Source organism: Suricata suricatta, chromosome 9, assembly GCF_006229205.1.
Source record: "Suricata suricatta isolate VVHF042 chromosome 9, meerkat_22Aug2017_6uvM2_HiC, whole genome shotgun sequence".
In the NCBI taxonomy this organism is placed as follows: Eukaryota; Metazoa; Chordata; class Mammalia; order Carnivora; family Herpestidae; genus Suricata; species Suricata suricatta.
The window spans coordinates 91,026,233-91,038,919 of NC_043708.1; the positions used below are offsets into that span (position 1 = coordinate 91,026,233).

Below are 12,687 nucleotides of genomic sequence, written 5' to 3' on the forward strand. Positions count from 1 at the left end.
TTTCTAATGCATGCATTCAATGCTTTAAATTTCCCACTAACCACTGCTTTCACTGCACTGGACAAATTTTGATGCTATATTTTCATTTTCATTTAGTTCAAATGTTTTTAAAATTCTCTAGAGATTTGATCCATGTGTTAGAAGTGTATTGTTTAATCATCAAATAGTTAGGGATTTTCCAGCTATTTTCCCATCAATAATACCTAGTTTGATTCTAATATCATCGGAGTGCAGACATTTTATGATTTCTATCCTCCTAAATGTTAAAAGTGTGTTTTGCAGCCCAGAATGTGCTCTACATTGTGTGTCTCATGTTCCACGTGCTGCGAGTTTATTGATAACACACTAACAAAAGTTCTTTATTTCCATATCTTTATTCGAACAATTCTCTATAATAGCTAGAAGAATACAGCATTAATGGCGCACATTTACTAAGGACAACATTAGACAACTACAAACTTAGAGCGTAAATGTCAGTCTGATATTGTTTTGGTTTTCATCTTAGGACTAAGTGATAGCTAGTGAAAACCCATGTTTCAAAGGCCTTTGTTGATATGAGGTGAATTATTAACTTATTTTTTAAAATTCCATGTAGGATATGCTGGGGTGGTTTCAGTTTAAAATCAGAGGTGGTTGACAGTGCCTTTCACTTCTTAGTATTTCTGCTTCCTTTCTAATGGATGAGTATTTTACCTAAGAACTTCGCAAAGATTAACCATATCATGTTTTTCTATGTGGATCAAAACAGAATTCCTTTTCCAGACCCAATAGGGAAAATATCTGAAAAACTGCAACGTTCAATTTCATTGTAGTTAAAAGGCATATCCGCTTCACAGTAAATTAATAATTAAAGTTAATAATTAAAATACAGTATGTTAAATGTTATGAGTTCATTCTGGTGTAACATTGTTAGAGCAATTTAAATTTTTCCAAGGACACAAAAAAGTGAACATTACTCCCAGAGTCCACAAAAAATACCTAACTATGAATCATAAATTACAACATACATATCCACATTTAAAGGGAAAATTCACCATTTGTTGGAAAATATTAAATGACTCAAATGATTTAGAAAGCCTGAAATATAGGTTAAAGTTTTATAACATGTGGTAACAATAAGGTATTTGAAACTATTGACTGAAAAATGAGTGAAAATGTACTGACCTACAAAGCATTAAATTATACATACCAGTGTCCACTCCAGAAACATTTTTCTTTCAAATATTTCAAGCTATATCACAATACTAAGGAAATGTTAATCATTTTCAGTCACTGTAGGAAGCTGACACTCATTAAGTTAAGCTAATGAACATTTTCGCTAGACCAAATTACAAAATTAAAAAATGTATAAAATGCATTTTGGCAGGTATCTTACAGATTACTTTTTGGTTCTGGATCTATTGAGAAATCTACTGTAACTCCAGGGTGATTTAACGTGCGGTAATATGATTGGATTAGAATTTACAGCACTCTTCCCTATTATCATCCCAACTTTTATATATACTACAGGGTTCTTAAAAAAATTTTTTTTAAACCATGTCGATGGAAGGTTTTACAATTGTACCCTTTACCTATATGAAGAAAAGATCAGGGGAAACAAGCACGTTAAGCATTACCAAGAAGTGAACTGATCTCTTTCCTGCATATGTTCATTTGCTTACTTGTGACACCAAGCCCCCCAAACTCAGAAACACTGTCTCAGCTCACATTCACTGGCTCTGAGCCTGGTGCTGCCTGAGTTCCAACCCCTGTTTGCAAATAACAGAAAAGAAAAGGAAGGCGAAGTAACAGGAGGGGAGAGTCATGCAGGATGGGAAGAAAGGAATTAGCGGTTGGAGGCCACACCCAACCAAAACCCTCACAAAACCTTGAGAAACACGGCAAGATCTCCTCTCCAGGTCAGTCAGTCCCTTACAGAGGAAGAGTTCCAGAGAACTTAAGGCAGCTCTCAGAGGGAAGGGGGCAGGGGTTAAGGCGGTCCTCACAGCACAGCCTGAGAAGAAATTACAACACACTTAATCCATGAACAGAGGCCACAGCAATACACAGAGCCTCTCTGACACGCATGCACATAGCACACCTCCTAGCTCCAAAGTAAACACTGGCGGCATGCACACACTGGAATGTTCAAACACACTGACGTGGATATGGTTCCCCACAGACAGGCCTCAGAAGGTACCAGGGGCTTGAGTGCCGCCTGCACAGCTCACCAGCTCACCTGGTGGCTCTAGTGCTGGCTCTGAGGAGTGTGTGGAGAGTGACCTTAACTTTTGGGAGGCTTTCACTGCTTCCAGTCAGTCTGAGACAGCCTGCCGCTAATTAAAGACCTAAGCACAGAGTGCTGCACCCTTCAAGGGAGCTCTGACTCATTACAAAAGTCAAACCTAGGTATAGCGGGTAACTGACAAAAAGAAAGCCACCAGGCTCTGGGCCCTTCACCTCGTGAGCACAGACAACCTGGTCCTCGGCGCTCGCTCAGTTCCCATATGCCAGTTGCCAATTTTGACAAGAAAAAGAAGAGCACCTCTTGCTGACTCAGGGTACCCCATGGGTACCAAGAGAAACTGAACGTCACCTCAAGACCTTCCTCCCCCGCCCCCCACACTGCTGCATGAAGGAAAGCGTCACGGAGGGAGGCTTGTGTGACCTCAGCAAGTCGCTGACCTCTCTCCCGTGGGAGCTATCCTTTCTGCCTTCCTGTGCTGTTGTGAGGACACAATGAGGTAATGGAGGAAGTGCGCTGAAGAACAGCACAGCCAGATCCAAGGTCCTGTTCTGCACTGCTTTCAGCAGGAGAATTTAAGGGTCACATGCTAATTTTTGCTTTCTATTTTATCCTAAACAATTGAAGTTACCCAGAGGATCCTTGATTACGCCTCCTGGGGAACCCTACATTCTGGTGACTCTGTGTGTGTGTGTGTGTGTGTGTGTGTGTGTGTGTGTGTGTGACACAGAGAGAGAGAAAGAAAGGGGGGCAGTGCAGGTGGGTGCATAAATATTATGTGAAAATTTCTCAGGATAGGACAGGTGCCCCTTGACCTAGGGTTACCAGGACAGTAATTTTTTAAAACAATCACTACACTGAAAATCCCAATATTTTCATAGCCTCCCTCACATGTTATTAAAAGATCTGACCTATATTACACATAATTACCGCCCAGAAAGAGCCAACTCCCAATTATCCACTGAAACAAAGGGAATAAAGCAAATCATACAAATTGACCAGAATCCTCAAATTTCCTTTTGGTGGGCTTTGGAATATATCTTTTTATACTTTTGCAGTTGACAAAAGAAGTGTCAGGTACATGGAGATTTTTCAAAACATCCAAAGGAATCACTTTATGGATCTTATTTTCCCCTTCTTTATAGTAACATTCAGGTCAGGCAGACCAAAGCCTTAAACCGAGAAAAGCTACCAGGAAAACTGCTCCTAATTTTTCAGGCTTACATTCTAAGGTATGAGCCGAGGCTGTAAGTAAGGTGAGTGGTGAGACTATTGAGAAGGGGCTATGAAGATAGAACTGTGTTCTTTCAATATCTTTCTGTGAATCCCTACTGGGTGTCACAGGGGAAGTATGAAAATTGCAAATTAGTGGTAATGTCAAAGACTGTGCTGTCAAGAAGCGAGAACAAGAAGTTGTGCAAAGATTGGCCTGAAGGCAGGCCAGGGGGCAACTGAGGACTGACTCTATCTACTGCCTTTAATACAGTCAGAGCAGCTGAGCAGATAGGCGACTGGTGTATGGTCCAGCTGAGGGAGCGGAAAGAGTGAACGATGCAATGCACAGCTGGAAGGCTGGGGAAGGTATATTTGAAGTTGGGTGGGGAAATGTGGTTAGAGAGGGTGGACAGTCCTAAGAGGGGCTCAAGGAAACCCCTAGTAAACAGATTACTGCTGCATCCTTGAGAAAGTAGCACACAGAGTCATTTACCAGGTCTTGGGTCTGGTTATAAGGTTGTAGTCTTGAGATGACTAAAGATCTTTATGTCGCCAAGAGAGGTTGATTCAGATCCCCATCTGGCATTCTGGGTAGGCCTTGGAGGAAGCTGGAGCCTGGAACAGTATTGTCTTTGTGTGGCCATCACTGAACAGAAGAGATTCTGGCCCAGATATGGAACGGAGGCTCTAGTACTTCCCAGCAGAAAGGCAGGAGACAAGAGAGAGACGTTTCAGGATATGAGGTGTCTGGGGTCAGATAAAGGGCTGCAACAGCAGTAGGAGTGCGCTCTTAAAGACCTGACGAGATTCAAGGTCTGTACGGGACATGTTACACAGGGACTAAGCTGGGGAAGGGCCCGTAGGATGGACGGCCTGCAACATCGTGACACGGTCCAGTGTCTCCCCTCTGCATGAGGCAGTACTCTGGCATATCCAGTACTAACCAAGGGGTTGTAAGAGTTGGTTGTTCATTGAAAACCACATTGACAGTTGGGGGAAACAAAGAGAATGTGATTAGATCAGAAGTGTTTTTGGTTGGTTTTGCAAATAAATAAATGTATCCAAACTGAATATGGCAGTACATGATTGAATAAAAATTACTGAAACTAATTCACTTTCTAAAAGATACATGTAAATCATGTACACTTAGGAAAGGTTATAGCAATCCCAATTTGTGGTTTTACACTTTATAAGTCCCCCAGAATTAACAGGCACCACAGTGATCTTTCAATTAGAGGGTGAATTCACTGAGTAACTTCACCTAGTTTCTCTAGGATCCAAGTGCCAAAAGGAGAGAATTTTAGATGTGGAAGGGTCCAACTCTCTTACTGCAAAACAAGGAATATGAGGCCCAAATAAGTTAACAGACAGTGTTTATCTTTTAATAACAATCTTTATCATTGATGTGAAGCTGTTTGACTTCCATTAATATTGCACACGTTTTAGTAAGATGTCACTTTTCATAGACCATCTAACAGTTAAGTTATATAAATCTATGATCGTAATTCATAACCAGAGTTTCTAATGAAAACTAAGTTTGCTTTTGCACAACCTGAAAGATTTACTGTATAGTATGTCCAGGAGAAGTTGAGAATATCCTTAATCAGAACTTCAGAATGAAACTTATAGGATCTGGCTCTTACTGAAACAAATCCTCTAAAATTCATCAATCTTCTTAGGTTTCTTATATAAATCTTAAAGTATTTCTAGTATGATGCTCTTTAAAGTATCTAGTGGTACTGAGAACATTTATAGAAGTTGCAAAGCCTAAAAAAATGGAATCATAGTATTTATTATATACCTTCTTTTGCATAATTTATAGGATAGTCAAGGACTCAAGACCTGAATCATGACTATGCTGACAATCTTCTCTAGATAGTGACTGAGATTAATTCTTAATAAATTAGGAAGAAGAAAGAAAACCTGGCAGGGTTGAAAATATGCAGTGCAGGAATCTGATCTGGGAACTAAAAATAAGTCATTTCACAGAATACTGTACCCTGATGTGGCGTCCACCCAGGGAAAATTAATGAGTACGTCAATGTAATACATTCTGAATAAATAACGACATCAACAATAGCCACTTTGTCTAACCCTATCCCTAAATGCCAAACATTTTGTCATATTACTACATGACTTCCCAGTGTCCGCTACTCGTGCAGGGCAATCTGTATATATTTGCACATAATCCAGTTAAAATGATCTGATTGAAGTGTAAACAGAGTTAATAAAAGAGAAGCTTACTGTAGTAGTGCCTAATAAGAATATCGCTTACATATTAAAGTATACAGTATGTAGCAGCAATTTAAAATGCTCAGTAAACTACAGTACAAATGACTCCTATGCTATATGGTAAACCAACATTCTCTTAGTATCTCTATGTCAGAGGGACACATGTAAGGAAGTTACTTGACCAATTACTTTACATATTGCCAGTTTATTTCTTTGATCCAGTTTGACAATATCAACATAATTGATTCCTGAACTGATATGATATGTACTCAATGGGAATTTTTCTTTCAGTTCTTCTGGTTCGCACAGAGAAGGTTCTTTGTTGGTACCTTCCTAACAACAGCTCACAGCTGGAATTTACATTTCTACCACACCATTAGGATGCAGTGCTAAGAATTTAAAATAAATGCTGGCAGCTGGAGACACTTTTTCCCCTTCTGTCATTCACTTGCATGTAACTCAGGGTGCCTAACTGATCAAGAGTGAGTGTTGCTATTAATTAAAGGTAACCCAGTACAAAGAAGCCTATCTTTCCTTCCAAGGTGATGAAAGTATTTAGGGAGATTTCCAGTTAATAATCTCTTGTTTGAAGGATACTCAGTACTTTCTCTTTAGAAGCATATTTTCAGTAGCTCACTGGAAATAATGAGTTCTTATTTCAGGCAAGAAATTTTCTGTCACTGTTTGCCTTGACATCACATCACTTTCAGACCCGTGATATGAACCCCAGGCCCAGGCTGGCTGGAATTTGGATGGTTTCTAGTGCGAGGGAGGAAGGGTTAAAAGGAAAGGTGACAGGAAAGATGTGTTTAGCATCCATGAGCAGCTGAGGAGAGTCTTTCCTGTCTCGTAAACGCATCTGAGATAAAAAAACAAAAAACAAAAAATAGAGCATCAGTTCTTTGAATCTACAAAGATTTTTTCCCACCAAAAATCTATCAAAAAGTCTTCAACTAATAAAGAATGTTTATATTTGTTTTAAAATCACTGCATTTTTCTAATAAGCTGTTACAAGAAGTTAATGCACTGTAAAAATGAGATGATACAATAACAAAACCACACTTTCCTTCAATGAACTGTACAATTTTCATTCAAAAGACTGTTGGTGAATCAAAGAAAAAGAGAGCTGGGAGATCTTACCTGTATCGTACGAATAAATGATACAGAGACTCTTTCTTCAAACTCATTAACTGGAGTATACAAATTCAACACTTTAACAATCTGCGAGAAAGGATATGATCAAAGTTTTCAGCATATGATCAAATACACACTGGGTGCTTATAAAAACTAAAAGGATCTGTGCATACAGTTTATAATTCTATTCAGGGCTGGGTTGGGATAAGGGGAGAGGGAGTTAGTCTAAGGGCACATTTACTTTTACTATGTGAATTTTAAAAATTAGAATGTATTAATGTAATATCCTGTACTTTTAAGAAGCAATATAAATTTGTAAAAACAATTAAACTATACAAAAGAACACAACATGAAAAGGAAAAGTGTCCCACTCAATCTTCCCAGTCTACCCAAGTGGCAACTTTTAACAGTGTCCCTAGTTTCCATCTAGATGCTTCCCATACATATTTTATGTAGAGTCTGTGAAGATGTCTACAATAGGAGATGCATAAAGAACATTAAGAAAGCCCAGGAGTCAGCACAGAAATAACTGGCAAAAGAAAAATGGTATCGTTTATGCCTATTTCTTGCCTCGTGCTGTTGCCACTGTCCTCAAATGTCCTTCTCACTTCCTTAAATTCAATACCCAGCTTAACAGAGCCTTCCTCGAACACAGTTACTGCCTCTTGGCACTTCCTTTAGACACCTTACTGTAGAACTTGCTAGAACCTCTTATAGTAGAATCAGTTAGGTACATCTGCCTTGCCTCCTAAACTGAAAATTCCTTTTAGGCAAGGACTGTTTGTTATTTTTTGAAGTATCTCCCCTAGCAACAGGTATGGTGCCTCAAGATAGAAGCTCAGTCATTTATTGAAATAAAGGAATAAGAATGATCTGCCTTAAAATAGAGAAGTCTAAAATACCATTCAATTATCAAATAATATGGAAAGTTACTTTTTGGAATACAGGCTCCATAGAATGCAGAAAATGTACATCTCCCTGAGAGCGGGGACACAGTTTTGTTCTTGGTTGTATCTCAGTGCCTGGGACACTACGAAGAACATTATAAATACTCAATAAATATTTACTGGACTGTGGATGGCTGACTTGCACTGAAATGTATTAGGTTCCAGTGATATCTCCTTTAAGGTCTGCATAGGTGTATGTCTTCTCTGACACACATGCAGTCAGCACAGAGACCCGAGCAACGGCTAGGGGACCTCCTCACTTCGCTGAGCACCGCGCCTGAGGAAGGCTGCCTCACCGCTCAGCAGGGCGAAGGGTTTTACCTGGGCCGTGGTTAAAGCACTGCACATGGAACAAATGGCTTCCGCGTCATCGTCTGTCTTCTTTTTCACTTGCAAAAGCTGTGCAGCCTGAATGAGAGGTTCTAGGGTTTCTTTAGCCCCACTGTTCATCAGATTCTTGTCACGCAGCCACTCTTCCAGTTGACTGACATTGTACCTGTGCCAAAAAAAGAGAGAGGGAGAGAATGCAAATTCCCTCAAGGTTGTCATAATGTCTTAATTTTTTATGTATGGCTTTGTCATGAATATCAGTTAAAATGACAGGCAGTATTTTTGTTCAATTTTCTTAAATCTTAACAGCTGTGCTTAAAACTTTATAATAGCCATAAGGTTTATAATCATAATTATATAAGAGTAGGTGACTAGAGAATATAATTAACTTCAATGGAAGGTAGAAATACAGCCATTATGCAAAAGTTATGAAATAAGACTTGCTGAAAGACAAAATAGAACATACAATATGGCTGTGTCCTTATTAAACAGCAGACCGGAGAAGGCTTTCTAGCTCTCTTACAACTTCAGATGGGAGAATCAATAAGCTTTGAGTATCCCTTCCTCCTTATTACAAGTCAAATTCCAAGTTAGCCACGAAAACCAAGATCCTCTCACATAGACCTTGTGCTCCAGCCCCTTTTAGGGAAGAGCCTGGGTGATGTGGTAGTGGCCTGAGAAAGCTCAGGGATGGCAGGACAGAAGGCGAAGTGGGGGTCGCTGGAAGAGATAAAGACCCAAATATGGAGAGAGACACAGAAACTACACGGATACTGAAGTTACAAGAGGTGGTCAACCAAGTGACAGTGGTTTTCATACTAAAATGCTAAAAGGACACAGGATCAGCATTGCACAGTCAGGTAAATAGGAGGCAGTATGATATTACGATGGTGCTTCACATGTATAAACAAAGCTTACAGAGAAATAAATTCTACTACCTGAGTGGAAGGCATTGTGTTTCTAATGTCAACTACAATGGCTGTGCATCAGAACGAAAACTTTGAAAAGAATGCCAAGGTCTCCTGAGATTAACTTTTGTGAGAGAAATCATGTTTTCCTCTCTTTGCAAATATTCTATTTTAAAATAAATTTTTTGCAAAAAACCTCAATCCTATTATGATTATGAGGTTATGCTGAATAGTTGGGCATACGACTGAGTGCACAAAATGAGGGACATATTTCAAGTTAGTAAAAGATCTGTTAGACATGTTCTTGTTACCATGGTACAAAAAGGTGTTTTGTGAAAATAACTTTCTAAGAGAAGTCAGACGTTAGAAATCTTCATTATAAAGAATTAGATATTTTGTTATGTACAATGAAAACACATGAAAAGGAAAGGAAGCCGCTATCTCGACTGTAAGAACTTTCCATCATCTCTCCATTCCCTCAAACAAATGAGTGTCACAGTGGAAGGGTTCCCAACCAGTGCTGGGTAGAGCCTGTTGAAAGGCACAGTCAGGAGCGGTAATGAATGAAGTGGAGAAGTCCGGCCAGCCAAGAGAAAGCAGGGCCATGTCTGGGCCTCCCGTGCTGCCTGGCTAGCGGTAGCAGACATCCGGTGCACTGACCTCAAACAAGCCATCACCTCTGGTGTTTGCTCACCTGATCTGCATGCCTTTACTCCAGGAGCACATGTCCTTCCGCAGGAGGAGGTTGTTCAGGGTGATGGCCCCAACGATGTAAAACATCTGCTTGACCACCTGCTTGATCAGTTCGGGGTCCATGCCGTGTTGACACATGACCGAGTGGAAGGAGTTGAGCTGCCGGAGGATGGAGTCCAGTGTGTAGGTGCCCTCGTCAGCGATGCTGGAGGTTCGCTTTCTTAGCCCTGTGGGCTTCACCCCAGACACACCCTGAATGGTTTCATGCTCCAGCATACCAGAGACTACGGGAGTAGTTCAAGTGTTAGAAGAGAAGATCGTGTTCCATGTGCACACATGCATGCTCATACATGCACACACATACTCTCACACATCCGACTGAAGAAAATGATCTGAGTATCGAAACAGAGGGAGAAGGAACTTCCTAAAAAAGGGCTTCTAGGGGCGCCTGGGTGGCTCAGTTGGTTACGCATCTGGCTTCGGCTCAGGTCATGATCTCATGGTTCATGGGTTTGAGCCCTGCATTGGGCTCTGTGCTGACAGCTCAGAGCCTGGAGCCTGTCTTCAGATCCTGTGTCTCCCTCTCTTTCTGACCCTCCCCTCCTCATGCTGTCTCTGTCTCTCAAAAATAAATAAAAATCATTAAAAAATAAAAAATAATAAAAATAAAAGGGCTTCTAGATTTTAAACTTTAATGAAGAAATAATTCTTAAATGCAAAATTTAGCCATGAAACTAAGAAAACTTAATAGTGCATTTTCAAAAATAGGAAGCAGCAGCCTTATAAGAGCACAAGTGTGTGATATCTTGGGAGGGTTTTTGAGAAAGATGTAGCAGTTAGGGAGAAGATAAGATATTCTCCAGGGATATCTGAACCCCACAGGCAAACAAATTAAGTAGCAAGAACAAAGGGAGACTGAGAAGCCTTGAGAGGGGATGGCCATGTGGGGCTGGAGAAACGGGCCATTTCTTGCCCTGAACTTTCCACAGTAGCAGGGAGGCCTCAGGTTAGCCTCAGTCTCCCAAAACTCAGTTTTCTTGAATCTGGGGCACTGCTGCTCCCTCCACTGTGAGGCTCAGCCTTTTTGGTTGCTAGTTGGTTAACTGGGCCTACGACGGAAGATGGAATACTACGGGCAATGAATAAGTTGTGGGAATGTGGGAAACACACGAGTAGAAAAAGGGTATAGCTGGGAGTAGCCTTAAGAAGGTGTTTCCCTAATTTGCCTGAAGATTACAAAGTTTGATAACTTAAAACAAAATAAATTCAATGCATCCAAAATTAGCAGCCTACAATGTATAGATGTCTCCTAATTCCTATTTCATGCATGCTACACATTCCAAAGGAATAGCGGTAGTAGAGTAAATGAATACACACTCAGAGTGAGCATATGCCTATAAAAGAGAAGTACATGGACTCACACACCTATGCGCACACACGCACACCCCAGTCACTCATCCACTGAGAAACTGCTACTTTAAACCAAATTGCCTTTAACAGGGGCCACAAGATGTACAACCCACCAAGGAGTGTCTGAGACCTATTCTTGTCGCCGTGGTGCCCCGCAGCCCTTTGCTTGTGCCTCACAGGTGAAGTGCTAACTTTCCCCGGCCTCCTTAGTCTTAGCTGGGCCCTGAGGAGGCTCAGTGTAGCAGCTTCCTAGACCAAAGTTTAAAGTTTTAATTTTTGAAGACTGGACAAAGTATGAGGTATTATCGCTGGGTATAAAGCATAACTCAGTCTCAAGGAGGAGGCCTCACAGAGTGAGATTAACTAGATACTGCCGTTTCGATCACGTGGCAGCAGTGATTCTGATGCATCTCAGTTAGTCATGGCTGGGGTTCTGAAATTCCTCAGCTAATTTCAGGACTGGGTCTTACTACTCTATGGTCTTCATAGGAAGAACCAAATGCCACTGGTGGGCACATGAGGTAGACAGACCTCGATGTCAGCAATGCTCTCGCCTTACCGATCATTGGCTGAAGGATGTTCTCTAACACCCGCACGAGCTGCTGGTAGATCTGAATGGCCAAGTCACTTAGCACCTGCCGGTACTCAGCCAGGTCAAAATTGGTGAGGCAGTGTTCATTCTGGCGAGAGGTGTTGTGTTTCATAAAGCCCTGGAGCCATAAAAGCAGAGTTACTGACACCCATGAAATAAAATGTCTTTTCTAACTCATTTGATCAGAGACCCCCTGCTGTCTTTCCTCTGAAGAGTTTCCTGCTCTGCTCTTGAATGCCAAAGCAGTTTCTCAAATACTGTGTGTTTGTTTCCATCATATTTCCCTTCTACTGCTTACTAGCTTTTGAATAACATCTAAAGTTGGCAAGCTAGCAGTCCATGAAACAAGATGAGGGAACTTCAATTTGAAAAAAAAATTAATGAGTGTTTTCACTTATGAAGCAGCAGGTTTACTGTCAAACACTAAATTATCTAAAGCTCTAATCTCTTAACTTCAGTACATTATACATAGTCCTATTTATAAATATTGCACCTGAAGGGCATACATCATCATCTTAAAATAGACCAGCTTCTACAGAAATGGTGAAATAATAAAAAAAATTTCCCTTTATTATATTTCATTGTAACCATACATGACTTTCAATCCAAGCTGAGAATGGAATCTTCTGGTGGTATTAAAGTGGGAAGCCAACTGTACAGGCAGGTACTTTAGTCGGACGTTGCCTGACACAAGGCAATTGCCTGTTTGATGGATTCTGCACATAACCAAGCATGTCCTCCCTACAAACTACCTAACGACATGGTCAGAAGTGGGGACGGACAGGCTTGGGGGATTCTAGTCTGTTTGTCCCACCTACTCAGGGAGCACGTCTTACTCATATTTATGTTTTCCGTCATTTCCCTGGATAGTAACCTGCCACTAGCCTCTGGGGGTCCAGGAAATGCTACCGCTCAGCTTCTCTGCCTGCCGTCCTGGCAGAAGATGGAGGCACAGGGGGCACAGGCAGAGCACAGGTTCTCGGAGGTGGGCAGCCCTGGGAT

At 41.0% G+C, this 12,687-nt stretch overlaps 1 protein-coding gene across 5 annotated transcripts in view; it reads right to left on the bottom strand.

The window, feature by feature from the left end:
• Positions 1-355: 355 nt before the first annotated feature.
• MYO5A (myosin VA) overlaps positions 356-12,687 on the bottom strand; it is a 192,451-nt gene continuing 180,119 nt past the window's right edge. For all 5 annotated transcript variants that reach the window (XM_029950496.1, XM_029950494.1, XM_029950497.1 and 2 more), the window contains 5 exons: positions 11,653-11,803; positions 9,685-9,967; positions 8,074-8,248; positions 6,812-6,892; positions 356-6,530 (listed from right to left, as the gene is read on the bottom strand). In XM_029950496.1, coding sequence (XP_029806356.1) covers positions 6,378-6,530; positions 6,812-6,892; positions 8,074-8,248; positions 9,685-9,967; positions 11,653-11,803 — 843 coding nt within the window. In that variant the 3' untranslated portion in view covers positions 356-6,377. The remainder of the gene's footprint in view (positions 6,531-6,811; positions 6,893-8,073; positions 8,249-9,684; positions 9,968-11,652; positions 11,804-12,687) is intronic.